Source organism: Chinchilla lanigera, unplaced genomic scaffold (genome assembly GCF_000276665.1).
Source record: "Chinchilla lanigera isolate Chin_1 unplaced genomic scaffold, ChiLan1.0 scaffold00033, whole genome shotgun sequence".
Classification (NCBI taxonomy): Eukaryota; Metazoa; Chordata; class Mammalia; order Rodentia; family Chinchillidae; genus Chinchilla; species Chinchilla lanigera.
Genome location: NW_004955434.1, coordinates 17,834,708 through 17,850,513, shown reverse-complemented (window position 1 = coordinate 17,850,513; position 15,806 = coordinate 17,834,708). Strand labels below are relative to the sequence as shown.

Here is a 15,806-nt window from a genome sequence, read left to right as displayed (position 1 = left end):
TAATGGAGGAGAGATAGAGAGAGAAACAGACAGAGAGAGAGAGAGAGAGAGAGAGAGAGAGAGAGAGAGAGAGAGAGAGAGAGATTCTTGTGCCATGTACCCCTCTGGATTCTAAATACAGTCAGTCTCATATATCTGTAGGTTGCACATCTATGAATTCAGCCAACAGAAGATAGAGATTATTAGAACTGAACCTGTATAGACTATTTTTATCATTATTTCTGAAACAGTATTGTATGACCACTATATATATAGTATTTACATTGTATGAGATATTATAAACAATCTAGAGATGATTTAAAGTATGCAAGAAGATGCATATAGATTATATGCAAGTATTATACTACCTTGTGCACTACTACTTTGTGTAAGGGACTTAAGCAACACTAGATTAAATATCCATGACAAGTCCTAGAACTTATTCCTACGGATACCAAGGGATGACTGTATTTTTCAGTTCAGATTTGTGTATGAACCTACCAAGGTATCTGACATCTATATGTTTATATCTTACCAGGTTTTAAAGTTGTCCTGTCCAAAGTACATTTAGTTTACTATTTTAAACTACTATACCTAGTACCATGGGAAAAACTGACATTGGAAGTAGTTCCTGTGGATAAAAAAAATAGTGGATATTTTCAAAGGAAAAAGGAAAATAAAGAGCAGGCAGGAATCAGAGCTCAGGGCAGGGAAAGGACAAAGAATTCAGGTCTCTGAGAGAGTCATATCCCAGCTGGTGGAGTATCATATTGAAGCCTGAGTCTGAGGGTCAAGGTTGGAGTATCATTTTGTAGACTGATTTCTCACTTTATACTCTGATTCTTTGCAAGTGTGTCTGTGTATGTTTAGAGCTATAAGTAGATTGGAAGTCCTTGAGGGAAGCCATAGAAGGAAGAGCCTAGGGATTGCTCCAGCCCTAGTCTTTCACTCTTTGCCTGGGAAGGTAGGTTTAATAATGTCTTTGTTATAATCTGGTTTCAGTACAATGAGAATGCTTTATTTCTCCGTGGAGTTTGTTAAAGTAGGATTTTTGTCATCTACAGACATAGACAAAATAATTGTTTGAACATGCATAAATATGTAAAGTCACATCAACTAAGGCAATCATAAAACATGTTCAAAAATGTGCCCACCAAGAATTACAACAGGGGTATAAAAAAGCATGCTTGTGTATTCTTTTTCCATAAAGAACACATTAGAGAATAAATTAGCATGGTAAATGGTCTCTTTGAAGGTACAATAACTATTGTTTCCTTATTAAATCCAGTTTTTCAATTAAAGAGAGACTCACTGATCCACACTATGGTTGGAAGGTCCCAGGGAGAATTTCTGAACTTGGTAGATTAGCAAAATACTACAATTGGGGAGAAAAACCATGGCACAGATTCCCAGAGACTAGAAAAATGACTGTTATTGTGTGCCTTTATATTTGATAACTAGCTATAATTTTTAATTATTGAAATGCTTCATAAAGACTCATAAGCATGCTTTTCTAAAAGTAATGAAAGGATAAAGACAAGGATTTAATTTACTGAGCACCTACTAAGTACTGGATACTCACTTTACTACTATCTATCTTGTTTTGCCATGACAGTATTATAATTTTCATTATCATAGCCACTATTGTTATGCCCAGTGTACAAAAAAGGAAAAAATTCTGAGTCCCAGAAGTATGAAATCATTTCCCCGAGTCAGCAGAGCTTATAGGTCGGTGAGCTCATGTTTAATTTTCTGTTTTGAGACAGGATTTCACCATACAGTTCAGGTTGACCTTGAACTCATTTTGTAGCCCAAGCTGGCCTTGAACTCACAGTGATCCTCTTGCCTTAGCCTCCCAGTACTGGGATCACAGGCATACACCACTATCTCAGGCCTAATTTTTTTAATATCATAGCAAAGGCTTAGTCTTAGTTTCTGTTTTGTATGTCAATTTAGAAAGGAATTCTCTTCATTTTCAAGGGGGTGTTATGAACACTATTGTAGACCAAATTGTCATTATGATGTGTGCTTTGGTGACAACAGCAAAATAAATCACAACCAGCATAGGAATTCTTTCACGTGACAGACTGTGTAAGGACTCACGATGCCACACAATATGCCACTTCCAGGGAGCCGGAGTAATAGCTCCCTTGTAAATCAGTTATGAATTACTCTAAAGAAATAATGTAATGATAAAGGCTGTTTTGCGGATCCTCCTTATAATGGAGTGTGATCCAAATCTGCTTAAGATCACACACAAGGCCTGTTGGCTCATTTAGTCAGCAACAGTGAGGAAGTCCCAGACATTTTACCTACACAGTAAGATTTGATTTTTTGTAGACTTGAGTTTGCTAATATTATGCTTAACTTGCAAATAAGAAAATTGACACCAAAAAGTTGAGCAACTTGTTCAATGTCAAACAGTTGCTAGTACATAAATGGTACACTCCCAGGTTTTAACTGTTTGTTCTCCAATTCCCTGTGTCTTATACTTTACTATGATCCTGTCCTCATGAAACTTTCAGTCTATGAGAAAGATTGACATGTAAACTAATAGGTAAGGCAAGATGATGAAATAGGGATATTATTCAAGAGATGTCTTAGTCTATTCATACTGTTCTAGCGTAATACCCGAGGGTGGGTAATTTATAACTAAGAGACACTTTTTCTCACAGTTCTGGAGATAGGAATGTCCAGAATCAAGGCACCAGCGGTCTTGGTGTCTGGTGAGGAGTGCTCTCTACTTCCAAGGTGGCCCTTGTTGCTGTACCCTCTGGAAGGGGTTAGCACTGTGAAGGATATAAGGAGAAGCCCACCCCCACCCAAGCCCTTTTATAAGGCACTCACTGCCTTTTGAAAGTCCCACTACTTAATACTTTGCATTGAGGATTAAGTTTCAACATGAATCTTGACAAATATTCAAACTACAGCAAGGGAGAAGCAAAATTCAGAAACAGTTCTGAGTAACTGGACAATATTTCAAGAAGAGCCTCTAAGCAAGAGAAAAACCTTTAGAGAAAGCAAGAGAAGAACATTCTAGGTTGAACAAACAACATGACAGAAAGCATGGGGGCATCCCTGAGGCCCACAACACGATGCACAACTAGAGTGTTGGGTTCATGTTGGAATATAGTAAAAAAATAAAGTTGACACAGAGTATGTCTCAACTCTGAAGGATCTTGGATGCCATACAAAGGAGCTGGAGTAAGTCTATACTGCTTGGGTGGTTAAGATTGTTGAGGAGGTGAGTTACCTGATTTATAGGTAACACTAGCAATTGGAGTTAGAGTTAATAGGAGCCTGTTGTGGTTGTGTAAGGGGGTAGGACAGCCAGACCAGGAGCAGCAGGAATGACACCAAAGAGTGACACCGTCTCTGTGAGGGAGATTTTACAGTAGAAACTTGGTGATGGTCATGTGTGAGTAGAGAAGGAGGAACCGGAGTCATGTCAAGGTGTCTAGGATCGATGATGGAACAGAGGGAAATATCGAAGCACTGCTGTTGGAGAGAGGGAGCCTGGAAAAATAAAACCAGGAACACACTGTGTATTTTGTTTCCTCACTACTGACTGGCTTAACTATGATTGTGATAGTCATATTCTTAAAATCAGAATAATTATATTCTGAAGAATATAACAATAATTACATATATTATATATTCTTAAGAATATAAGAATATATATTATATAAGAATATGAGAATAATTATGTTCTTAAAATTATATTCTTACATTTCTTAAAACCCAGTGTGTGAAGGTTGTTCCAGTTTTGAGTAATACTCTTAATAGTTGCTGAATCATTTGACAGAAGTATATTATAAATGACAGGTTTTGAAAATTACGTTAATGATAGTGGGGTGCCTGTAAGGCTTTCTCTGGTGTTCTCTTGGTATTGGAAATGAATAATGCAGATATTTTTATTCCAGGTAGTGATGATTCAAGTCGCTCCTGTGGATGACCAGCTTCCGCAGGAGACTCCTGGAGTTTCTCGGCATTTGGTTGTCAAGGAAACAGAGGCGGCCTACATAACTAAGAAACATCTACATTTCCTAGACCCAGAATCACATGACGGGGAGCTGCTGTACACAATAACAACTCCTCCATTTTTCTCCTTCAGGCACAGGTATCTCTGAGAAGTCATCTTACAGTCCATTAGTTCTACAGCTGGAGGGTCACATGTGTCAATAGCACTATAATTCGATTGCTTCAGTGGCCAGACAAGAGATTATACGAATCCAGCATTTGTTTCATCTCAGATTTTCTCATACCACCTTTCAAAAATTGTATTAATGAATAATCTGCAGCTTGTAATGTTTTCAACACAGGTAGACTAAAAACAGTTTCAATTCCTATTTTTGAAAGAGAATGCTTATATTTATTTTTAGTAAAATTTACTGCAGTCTTCACAATATTATTTTTAGATATCACGGACCACAAAATGGCCATATTGTATGATCTTATTCCAGAGAAGTGGAGTGACTCTACCTCAGACTAGTCTCATGTACAGAATAGCAAGGAAACATTTTTAAGATTATGATTCCCTTCCATGATGACAGAAATTTGGGGCATACTTTTTGCTGTCATGATGAGGACGGGATTGATGATGCTGAGCAATACTAGAAGCCTTCAGCATAAAAATAGAACTTAAGGATGGAACATATAATTTCTTCTCATGATGAGGTCTTTTAGTCATTGCAATTTTGGTTAGGGGCTATTCAGTTTAATTTTTCCTAGCTAGCAAATTAGCTGATGCATTCTCCTGTATTTCTCTTTAGACATTTGGATGCTGGGAGGCTATTCATGGTGGACAGCATACCAAAGCTAACTAAAAACCCTGCAGCCTTGGGACTGAAGTCATTTACTCAGGTACGATGGTTTGTGAAAATATTGACAAACATGGGGTAAATATCCTCTGAGAAGCTAGGGCTAGTATTTTCCTGATAATATTGGCTGTTGATATCTGCCAGAAATGCTTGATATCTTTATTTTTTCTCGTTGCACATTTCCCATAAGCATGAGGCATCTATTTGAAAGTGTTTCTATCAAGTTGGATAAAATGTCAAAATCTTATTGCAATTCAGTACGGCTTTTTGCATTGTTTTACCAGCAGCACGACTCTCATTTGGAGCCTCTGTGTTTATGTTTTTATTCCAGTAAATTCAGTTCATTCGGTGATCTACAGTATTTCCTGGGTTTGACATAACAAAGTACCACCGTGTGAGACTTATTTTCTCATAGTTCTGGAAGTTGGAAGTCTGCCATCATAGTATCCCAGGGTTGTGCTCCTTCTGAAACCCTGTAAGGAAACTCCTGTGCTTCTTTTTCGCTGCTGGGGGCTTTCCAGCAACCTTTGGCGTTCCTCGGCTTGTGCACACACAGGAGTAACACAGCTCTGTTGTCAGGTGGCGGTCTTTTCCCCGTGTGCCTCTCTCCTCCTGTTATAAGGACACTAAACACATGTTGGGTTACGGGCCTCTCCTACCCCAGCATGACCTCACCTTCAATTTGTAATGACCCTATTTTTAAATGACGTGACATTCTTCGATACTAAGGGTTAGGACTTCAGCGTATCTTTTTCTGGTGGACACTTTTGCCACATTTACTACTTTCCAAAACCCTTCACTGTGCCTACTTCAGTGGATTCCACCTTGCTGACTACATAGGAGTCGCAGTAAGGATGATGAGTGTGTAGGCTGTGGTTTGGGGCTAGTTATGCACAAATTCTCCATAGTTAGAGATTGTAAATCAGTATGTCAGTCCCAAGTGATAACTACTATTACCTTATTCACTTTGCAAGCAGAGGCCTAACAGGTTTAAGCAGGTTGACCAACATCACACAGCTGTTCTGCGGTGGAACGGGGTTGAAACACAAGTCTCCTGTCTTTACAGAGTGGGCTGTCTTCAAGCACTTCACATGTTTACTTTCTTTTCTCTCTGCAATACTGAGGATTCAACCCAGGGATTTTGTACTGAACTCTATCCTGAGCACTTTTTAAATGCTTTATTTTAAGACAGGATCTCATTAAGTTGCTAGGTTGCTTAAGCTGGGCCAGAACTTGGAATCTCCTGCCTCAGCTTCCCAGAGTACTAGGATTACAGGTGTATGCCTCTGTGCCTGGTGACATATTTACTTAATTTCTTTTATCCTTTTTCCTCCTTATAGGTAGAACATGTGATTCATAAAATAGATCTTTGGAAATCTTTAAATTGATGATGGTGGCATTTAGAGTTTATTATCAGTTAACATGACGGTTCTCTTGAACCTTGGTCTCTGAAAGTTTCTGATCCTTGCAAATCAACACTCACATGTCCATCTTGATCTGCTTTGCAGCATGCTGTGAACTATTTGAAAGTGGCCTATATGCCGCCCATGGAAGATATAGGCCCCTATCCTCGGCAGGCCCAGTTCACATTTTCCATCAGTAACCAACATGGTGGCACTTTGCATGGAATCTGTTTTAACATTACGATTCTCCCAGTGGACAATCAGGTTCCCAAGGTATGTACAGTTTTCGACATGGAGGATGACAAGAAGAGAAAGGAGAAAGGGCTCACTTTTTAAATTTTCCAGCTAGTGTGTGTTAAAGGTGTGGAGGGGAGAGAGACACCTGTGAAAGCCCTATACAAGCAACCGTGGCTGTGTATTCCCTCCTGTGGAATGAGCAGGAAGTGAGGGTAGAACAAAGGATTTGAAAGCGAGGGGAGGAGGTGTTGCTTGAGGAACTTGGGGGCAGAGAGTGGTTTTGTTTCTCAGGAAGGACCGTGGAGACCACAGAGCTTTGTTCTTCTGTGGCTTCCTGCTGTGCCTCCTGGTGAAGGCCTCACCTGTCAGGCGTGACACTGTATGGGGAAAAAAATTGAGGGGAGGGACGCCTTCACCTCCTGTAGGACTTCTGGCTGAAAGTAGAATTTTCCAGTTTGTGAATTTGGCATTGTTTTCAAAGCTTTATCAAAATCTCTTTCATTTCCTTTTTTTCTGCCGAGTTTCACATGTTGCTCAGAGGAAGAGGATTAAATTAGAGGTCTCTTAGCAACCAGAAGGGCTTATTTGTTCTCCAACCACGCTACCATGTAATCCAAAGCAGCCCTTTAATTTCCAAATGAATTAAGATGGCGCTTTTGCCCTCCTCTGTCCTACTGCCCACTGTTTATGTAAATCTTAAAGGACTTGAGTCTTTTGTTAGAACCAAACTGTGAAGAGAATGTGTGCTAGCTGGTGTATCTTCTTCCTGAGGCTGACACTCACACTGACAGTTCGGTACACTGTCCCTCCTGCCCTTGCAGAGGTGCTACACTTTATTAGTCAGCTGTTAGTGGGTTCATTTCCCCCTCAGAAGTGTAAAGACACACGAAAAGTCCCCACTCATTATGAGCCAAACAGGCCTAGAGCCTACCTGAGCCTTCATCCTAAGAAACAAGGTCACTTTCTCTAGGCACCTACCTGAAAAATAGTCAGCCCTCCAGTTCTCTTTCCTGGTCATTTTCACCATCCTTATACCTGCCTAAGATTAGAGAGCTTAGCTGAGGGCCCCAGGGGTTTGCTCAACATGCACAGTGGTCTGATTGGTTTAAACACTAATGTAAAATAACAAATTTCCATTGTTTAAGCTTGAAGAGATTTCCTATCAAGTCTGACTTTGGGTTGTCTTAAAGAAGTGGGAATCCTAGCAACATTGAGTCTGTGTAGCCCATGAAGCTGTGAGGTGGGGGCTGTTGGGCCACCAAAGTTCCCGCCAGCTCACCCCACTCCGTTTTATCACCCACTGACCTCTCACACTGGTGAGCTTGTAAACCCTGGTAGAAGATACACCAAAGAGCTCACACCAAGGATTCTAAATCAGTTCCATTCACTGACACTGTTCCTGGTAGAGGATAGGTTGTATTCCCTGTGGTGAAATGGACTAAGATATTTCTGGAGTTAGCCAGATTAGATTTTAGTCAGACCATCCTTCTCTCTGTATGAGATTTGGACCATGAAATGGCTTAGCATCTAAAGAAGCCAAAGCTCTCTCCAGAACAACTGTGGAGAAACATTTTATCCAAAGGAGTCCACACCTCTTGCTAGAGAAGGATGCTTTAGGGAGGAAAGGATAAAGGGTGAAGGGAAGAGTTATCTTCACTTGAAGGCAGGTAGAATAGTTGAGACGACTTGGGGCTAAAATAGCGTGATGGCTTCTCTCTATTATTTAGAGTGCAGAGGCAAATGAAACAATACTGCAAAGAACCAAAACTGCTAGAAATAAAATTAAATTAGTAGCTTCGGTGAAACCGGCCACAGGAGTGGTTCCATGGTGTGAAATACCCACAGAGAGGGAGGCTGAGAGGTAGTCACCAGTGGGTATTGTTCAGGCGTGCTCTCCTGAAGTCCTGTGGAACTGAGGCCTGGGGCTGAGGAGTTAATGATTAGTAACTGGGGGGTAATGAGCTTTATCTTGTCTGTTGTTTGAAACTTGCTCTAAAAGTGGTGTTTAAATATCATCAAATGTAGTAAGAATATTTTGTCACATCTTGAGGCACTAATTTGGTGTCACTCAGGAAAACGATGGTAAATGTGGATTTGGTCCGTACTCCTCTCTGAGGAAAGGCTCTGGGTCTTTTTTGCTCCCCGCTACAGTGAAAGAGGAGATGAGAGGGCCAGGTGTAGGTGTGGTGGTGCATGCCTGTAATCCCAGCATTCTGGAGGCAGAGGCAGGAGGATCGTTGCGAGATCAAGACCAGCCTGGGCTACAAAGTGAGCTCAAGGCCAGCTTGAACTGCATAGCGAGACCCTGTCTCAAAAAGACAAAAAAAAAAAAAAAAAAAAAAAAAAAAAAAAAGAGGAGACGAGAAGAGGTAGGGGTGACTGTAGGGAGCGCAGTCTATCCTTTCTGTTTTCCCTTTTTGGCGATCCTTTATTAAAGAATAGAAGGCAGGAGGCTCAGAATTGCGTTCTCCCGCATCCTCCTCACTTCCGTGTCACAGGGGCTGCCCATGGGACATGCAGCGGTGGGCTGAAGCTCTACTCCACTCTGCCCTGTGCGCGGGAGGAAACAGTAGACTCCTGACTGGAGGCTGCAGCTTCCACTTGCTCCCTCCCTTTTCCTCTGCCCAGGAGGTATCGCTCCTGCCTCCTTGCTGCCTTTTACCAACTCCTCCCCCAGGTGCATTCTCCTTTCTGGGAGTGGCAGTTGCACTGAGGAGAGCCGGTGTGTTGCAGGAGAAGAGCATGGTGTCCTCACAAGGGCAGGGTGCTCACCCCAGCCATCTGGGAGACGCTTGGGGCTTGTGATTTGGTGCCTGCTTGCTTTGACTTCTGTGTAGTTGTACCGATTTGGGCAAATGCACGCAAAATTAACAGACTGTCCTATGAAAAGTCTCACAGCCTAGTATATGTGTATGTGCCATATAAATCTCCAAGATGAGGATGTTGTACACAACTGTGTCTCAGATTTATTCGATCATGGAACACTTAGTGCCCACTTCCAGTGTGGTGATAAAACAGTCCAAAGCACTTTAATTTGCTTTTGACTTGCAAAGGAATTATGAGCTGGATACTAGATTTTCCTATTATTGTCCTTGTGGTTTTAAGTCTAGTGTTGACTAAATTTATTTCCTGTTTAGTCTTCAATTTCTAATCTTCAGTTTCCCTTTTCTAGTTCCATCTCTCAAACACCACAATTGAAACTCTCATTAACTTCCTCAGTCTTTAAGAATATTTAGGGCAGTCCTTTTTTCAGGAGAATATGGGATAGTTCTGTTTACAGTGTAGGTTAAAGTATATTGTGTTAAACAGCGAAGGGAACAGACAAGATGATAAAGGTTCTTATCCCTTTGGTTTAGCACTGCAGATAGTAACCAATTTGATGGCTGTGCTTACTGTACAGGTTCTGAGATAAATGAAATGTCGAATCTTTCACATTTATGAACTTGCCTTGTTTATTTGCATACAGTAATGCTCAGAATTGGAGATATTTAGTAAGAATGTTTTGGCCAAGTTGTGTAGCTATGAACTTCTCTCTTTACCACACACTTGGAAAATTATTTGCTGTAGGGAGATGGTATTGAAAGGTTTATAGTGATTAATGAGCTCTGTGTTCAGGATTCCTCAAGGGCAAGTCTTTGAATCTTTCCTTCCTGCTCTCTAGGTACTCACCAACCACCTGAGAGTGACTGAAGGAGATCACGGAGTCATCAGCCCAGAGCACGTTCTGGTTTCCGACATGGATACCCTGCTGGATGACATCCGCTTCTCCCTGCAGGGGCTGCCTCTACATGGAAGGGTGGAGCTAAATGGATTTCCTCTAAACTCAGGGGATACATTTTCTTGGGAAGACCTCCAGTCCTTAAAAGTTAGGTTAGAATATTTCATGGCTTTTTTCTTTACATCTCTCGATCAATGATGAGGCAGGGTAAGGAAAAGACATTTGTACAGTTCTTTCAGAGATACCAACATGCCATTTACTAATTTCAAGAGTGAATTAAAAATTAGAAATGATGAAGTTTTTCTTTTCCTCTACACAGTTGCTTTTCCTTTGGCTTGCTGTGCTAGTGGGGATGCTCTATGGATACCTAAATAACAAAACTTAATTACTATGAACATTAAATTTGCTGTAACTTCGCATATCACAAGGGGTAACAATCAAACAAGATGAATAGAGACTGAACTAATCTGTGAGGCTAATATACATAATTGAACTCTGAGGTCTAAGGAGAGCCAACTTCGTAACTCTGGAAACTCTGGGATAGAGCTTTATCAATCAATATCAGTAGGGCAAACTGTTATCTTGTTCTGTGGGGATAAGGGTGTGTAGGTGAAGGATAGGTAGTCTGGGTAAGTGGGCCATAGAGTAGTACTCAGGTTTCTAAGAGCGAGGGGTGGAGAAATCTCTGCCTCATGGTTCTATGTAGTTCTCCTTCCCTTAAGGTTTTAAATTTCCTGTATCTAATACAGTTCTGCAAGACATTTTCCTACAAATTTAGTAAAACATCTCTGAAAAACAATACAAACTACTAAAAAGAATGATCATGTAGAAAGACAGTCTAATTTTTCACTTATAAACTCAAATTATAAATGGAAATCTTGACCCTTTTAATAAATATAGTAGGAAGCATTAGGTGTAATTGACTAGGAATTAAGATTTATGCTCAAGAGCATCTGTTTTATCCTGACTGTTTAGCTTCATTCTTGACTTATAGTTCCACATTTCTTGACCTCTTTTCACCACATACCTATTTCTACTAAAATTTCCTTTTTTCCCCTTCCTTTTCATCTTGAGCTTCCAGGTCTTAGCTACATATTAAGACAGAGAATTCTGTTCAGACATCTCTTACTAGGGAGTCAGGAATGCTAGATGGGAAAAAAGTACCAAAACTTGCTAGAACGACATGTTCAAGCACTCTGATTAATTTGCAATTAATTTTATTTATTTTTTCACAGTCATCAAACCTGGCAATGCAGAGGATCCCATTCTCATAGTTAAAAACTAAGTCCACAGGGTTTCCCAAGGTCACTCATTATCCACACGAAGGAGTCAGGTTTTGAAAGAAGATCTCCCTGATTCTGCAGTCGTGCCTTTGGACATGTACTTTTAGTTCCACTTGAGCATTTAGTGGTATTAATGTAGTGAAATAGGGTTAGCAGGTCATCACTCATCAGTCTACCTTTGATGAAAACAGCAGGGAGCGTAGCAAACAGAGCATAGGGGGCTGTGTGTGAGGAGACTGGGGTTCCCACAAATGGGACAGAGTCCCATTCCTGAGTTCTTACTTAGCCTATTGGTGAAGACTAATCCCAAGTAAAATAGTCTTGATTTTTTTCCCCATTGATCAATACCTTATATGTTCAATATCCTGTACTGAATTTAATGCAACTTTTATTTTTACTTTCTAGGACTTATTTCCATTTCTTAGTACCTGGAACAGATTGTTGAAAATTTGGCTCAATTAACTCAATAGCTATTCAGAATGTACTGGGCATCTCTGTAGTGGACTACAGTCCATGGAAAGCCTAGAGTCAGACAATCCTTCCAGAGACTTGGCTGAGAATTAGAGGAAGATAGGGCCAAGGTGAGACCAGCGAAGGGTATTTTTAAATCTGGGAGAGGTTTAAGACTCTCTTAGGTTGAGAGGAAGAGCACTAACACATGCAAGAGGGGAATGATAGAAGGGAGGCAGTACGTCATTCATGGATCAAGGTTTAGAGAAGCGCTGAGTAGGTACAGAGCATGAGTAGAAAGATCAGCTTTGAAAGTGGGAGAGGGATTGATCAGATCCACACAGCTCTTGCTTTTCCACTTTTCCTGCTTTTGCTGTATTTTGGGGTCTCTCTGACGCTAGCCAGTCTTTAAGCAGGCAGAGCTGTGCAAAATGGTTCCCATTCTCACAGGATGTTTGACGTGCTGCTTTTTGATTGGGGACAAATCATCAACACATGCAGCACTTTTACCCAGAGTGGAGCAGCTTTACATTGAGGCTTATTTGTGTAGTTAAATATGTGACTTCATGATTATGCTATTTTTTCTTATTAGTTAATCAATTTATTAATTTAGTGAACACATGTCCAAAGCCATGGAGTAGCTCTTGGGTCAGGCATCATCTCAATTTACTCTCGCAGTGTTCTTGAAAGATTGGTTATAAATATTATGCCCACAGGTATCAACATGATGGATCTGAAATTCTTCAGGATGACATATGCTTACAGGTCACAGATGGCACAAACTGGGCAGAATTTGTTCTACATGTTGAGGTGAGTAGAAAGTTTCCCTCCTTGTGTCATATAAAAATAAAGCTTCTGTTTTGGAAACTTCTCAGGGCCCCTAATATAACTTGAAATACACAGAGTCCAAAGCAAAAGGATTCCTGCTTATATCTTCAGCCAGGCAATAGAAACCAAGATTATATCAGTTAAATGGGCATATTATTCTCTCTCTCTCTCTCTCTCTCTCTCTCTCTCTCTCTCTCTCTAATCCATTTAAGGATATAGATATTTAGACCTCAAAGCCAGATACTTAGCTTTTAAAGTAATAGGTTCTGTGTTGTCTTAGTTACTTTTTTCTCACTGGTGAGACAAAATACCCAGCACCCAAAGTTAGAGGAGGAGAGGTTTATTTGGCTCAGTTTGTAGAGGTTTTGGCCCATAATTGGCTGGCTTCAAGGCAGAGGGGCATTGCAGAGGAGAAACCATTCATTACAGGCAGAAGGCAGTGAAATAGCAAGGCAGCAAGCAACAACAGCAGCCCTCTCTCTGTTCCTTACATTTTATCCAGGCTACCCTTCTTAGGGTTGGGGTGTCCCTAATCCTAGCATTGCAGCATGAATCAACCCCAGCATCACATCCCTGACCCTAGCCCCACATACTCTAACTGCAGCCACCTCTGAAAAGCTCTGCCTATAACTACATGAGACCTTGGGGGACATTTAGACACAAGCCATAACACATGTCTAAATTATGTGTAATACTTTTGAACTGTAGCATTCAGAAATGAATGCTATTATTTAGCAGTTCAGCAAATTAGCCTGGTACTGTATCACTGGGATTTTCATTGCTTTTGGAAGAAGTCATGTATGCAAGTGTATGCAGCTCTTTTGTGAATTTCTGGACCATGGAGCCCTGGCATACAGTCTACTTGAGGTCATTTTTCTCCTTGACAAATAAAGAAACATATGTTCTTACAGCTTTGGTACATGCTGAAAGGACTTCTGTGAACTCTGCCATTTCTCTGTAGAGTGGCTATCAAGGTCCATCAGCATAGCTCATAAGATTTGCAGGTGTTGACAGTACCAAGTAGGGGCTACAGAAAAACTTATGTCCCATGAAGGACCACTAATTATTCACATTATGCTACAGTCTGTCTCTTTTTGAATATTAGCTAGGTTTTTGTGATATGAAGTTATGATTAGTGATAATACTGTGTCTGCAGTATATTTTATAGTTGGTCATTGCTATGGCTTGTGTCTAGATGTTCCCCCAAAGCCTTGTGCATCATGCGGGAGAGGGCATTTTCAGAGGGGGGTGGATCAGGAGTCTGGTGCTGGGATCGAGGGAACGTGATTGCTAAATCAGTCCACTGATTAGTTTGTCCTAATTCTGGCTAGGATTAAGGCTGTGAGTGCTACACCCAGCCTAAGGTGGGTGGCCTGCCTAAAATATAAGGGACAGAAAGAGGGCTAGTGTGATCTCACCTGGCTGCTGGCTGTGGACTCTTTCTCTTCTTTGATGCCCTTGCTGTGCCCTGCTGCCTTGGAGCCAGCCAACTATGGACTGAAACCTCCACAAACTGAGCCGAATAAACCTTTCCTTCCTCTGACTTTGGATGTTGGGTATTTTGTCTCAGCAACAGAAAGTAAACTAACACAGTCATTAATAATATTCACATACCTTTATTTTTTTATTAATTAAGTTTATTGGTACATGTTAGATATACGTAATGACCTCATCCATCATAGGGAATTTGTACCTGTACATAATAAAATTTGATTCTTTTTTACCATTCCCCAACCCTCCCTTTAACCTCTCCTTATTTACAAAAGCTTTGTTTCCATTTTTTTCCTTTTTTCTCATCATTTTTTCTTGTTTCCCTTCCTTCCTTTCCCTCTCTCCCCCTCACCCGTTCCCCTTCCCATTTGAACATTTTCTTATTTCACAATATCTATTATATATTTTGGTCCTTATTTGCACTTTAAGTTTCTCAAACCAGAAAAACAATGTGGTATTTACATATATGTCTGATTTATTTCACTTAAGAGAATGGCCTCAAGGTGCATCCATTTAGCTAGAAATGTCTGAAGCTTATCCTTCTTTACAGCAGAGTAGTATCCATTGTATAGAAAAACTACATTCACAATTGATGGGCATTTGGGCTGTTTCCTAGATTTAGCTATTACAAACTATGTTTCTATAAATATGGGTGTGCCTATATAGCCATTCTCTAACGCTTTTAATTCTTTCAGAAAGATACCACTAAAAGGAATAGCTAGATTGAACAGAACCTCTAGTTTTAGTTTTTTGAAGAATCTCCACACTGATTTCCATGGTGGCTGCACTCCCACCAACAGTGGAGAAGTGTTCCTCTTTTGCCACAGCTCACCAGAATTTGTTATTGGTTAACTTCTTGATAATAGCTGTTCTTTTTGGGGTGAAATTGAATCTCAGCATTATTTTAATGTGCATTTCTTGAATGCCAAATTTTGAACTTTTTTTCACGTATTTTCTTGCCATTTCCACTGCATAATTTGGAAAGTATCTATTTCAGATACCCATTTTTAGATTGGGACTTTAAATTTGGGGGTCTGATATTTTTTGAGGTTTTTAATGTATTCTACATAGTAGACCTTTGAGGAAGATGTGGCTATAATTTTTTTCCCACTCTGTGGGTTATCACAATCTGTTGGTGATTTCTTTTGCTGTGCAAAAAGCTTTTTGGTAAGATGATATCCTAGTTGTTGATTCTTTGTGCTATTTCCTGTAAAACTGGGGTTTTGTTCATAAAGCCTTTGCCTATACCTATGTCTTCAACAGTTTTAACTATTCCAACTTCCAGAAGATTTAGTGTTTCTGTTTTAATATTTGAATCTTTGATCCATTAGTGCATAGTGCAAGATAAGTGTCTAGTTTTAATCTTCAGCATGTGGTGAGCCAGATCCTCAAGCACTATTTATTAAAGAGGCTATCTTTCTTCCAGTGAAAGTGTTTAGCACCTTTGTCAAAGACAAAGTGACTCAGTATGTCTGGAGTTTTTTCTGCATCTTCCAGCCTGTTCCACTGATCCTCAGATCTTGGTTCTTTCTTTCTTTCTTTCTTTCTTTCTTTCTTTCTTTCTTTCTTTCTTTCTTTCTTTCTTTCTTTCTTTCTT

General features: G+C 40.2%; 1 protein-coding gene across 3 annotated transcripts in view; it reads left to right on the top strand.

Annotated features, from left to right (window-relative positions):
• Frem1 (FRAS1 related extracellular matrix 1) overlaps nucleotides 1-15,806 on the top strand; it is a 147,415-nt gene that overhangs the window by 50,903 nt on the left and 80,706 nt on the right. For all 3 annotated transcript variants that reach the window (XM_013516387.1, XM_013516389.1, XM_013516388.1), the window contains exons 11-15: nucleotides 3,903-4,099; nucleotides 4,752-4,842; nucleotides 6,308-6,475; nucleotides 10,101-10,309; nucleotides 12,607-12,700. In XM_013516387.1, the coding sequence (XP_013371841.1) occupies nucleotides 3,903-4,099; nucleotides 4,752-4,842; nucleotides 6,308-6,475; nucleotides 10,101-10,309; nucleotides 12,607-12,700 (759 nt within the window). The remainder of the gene's footprint in view (nucleotides 1-3,902; nucleotides 4,100-4,751; nucleotides 4,843-6,307; nucleotides 6,476-10,100; nucleotides 10,310-12,606; nucleotides 12,701-15,806) is intronic.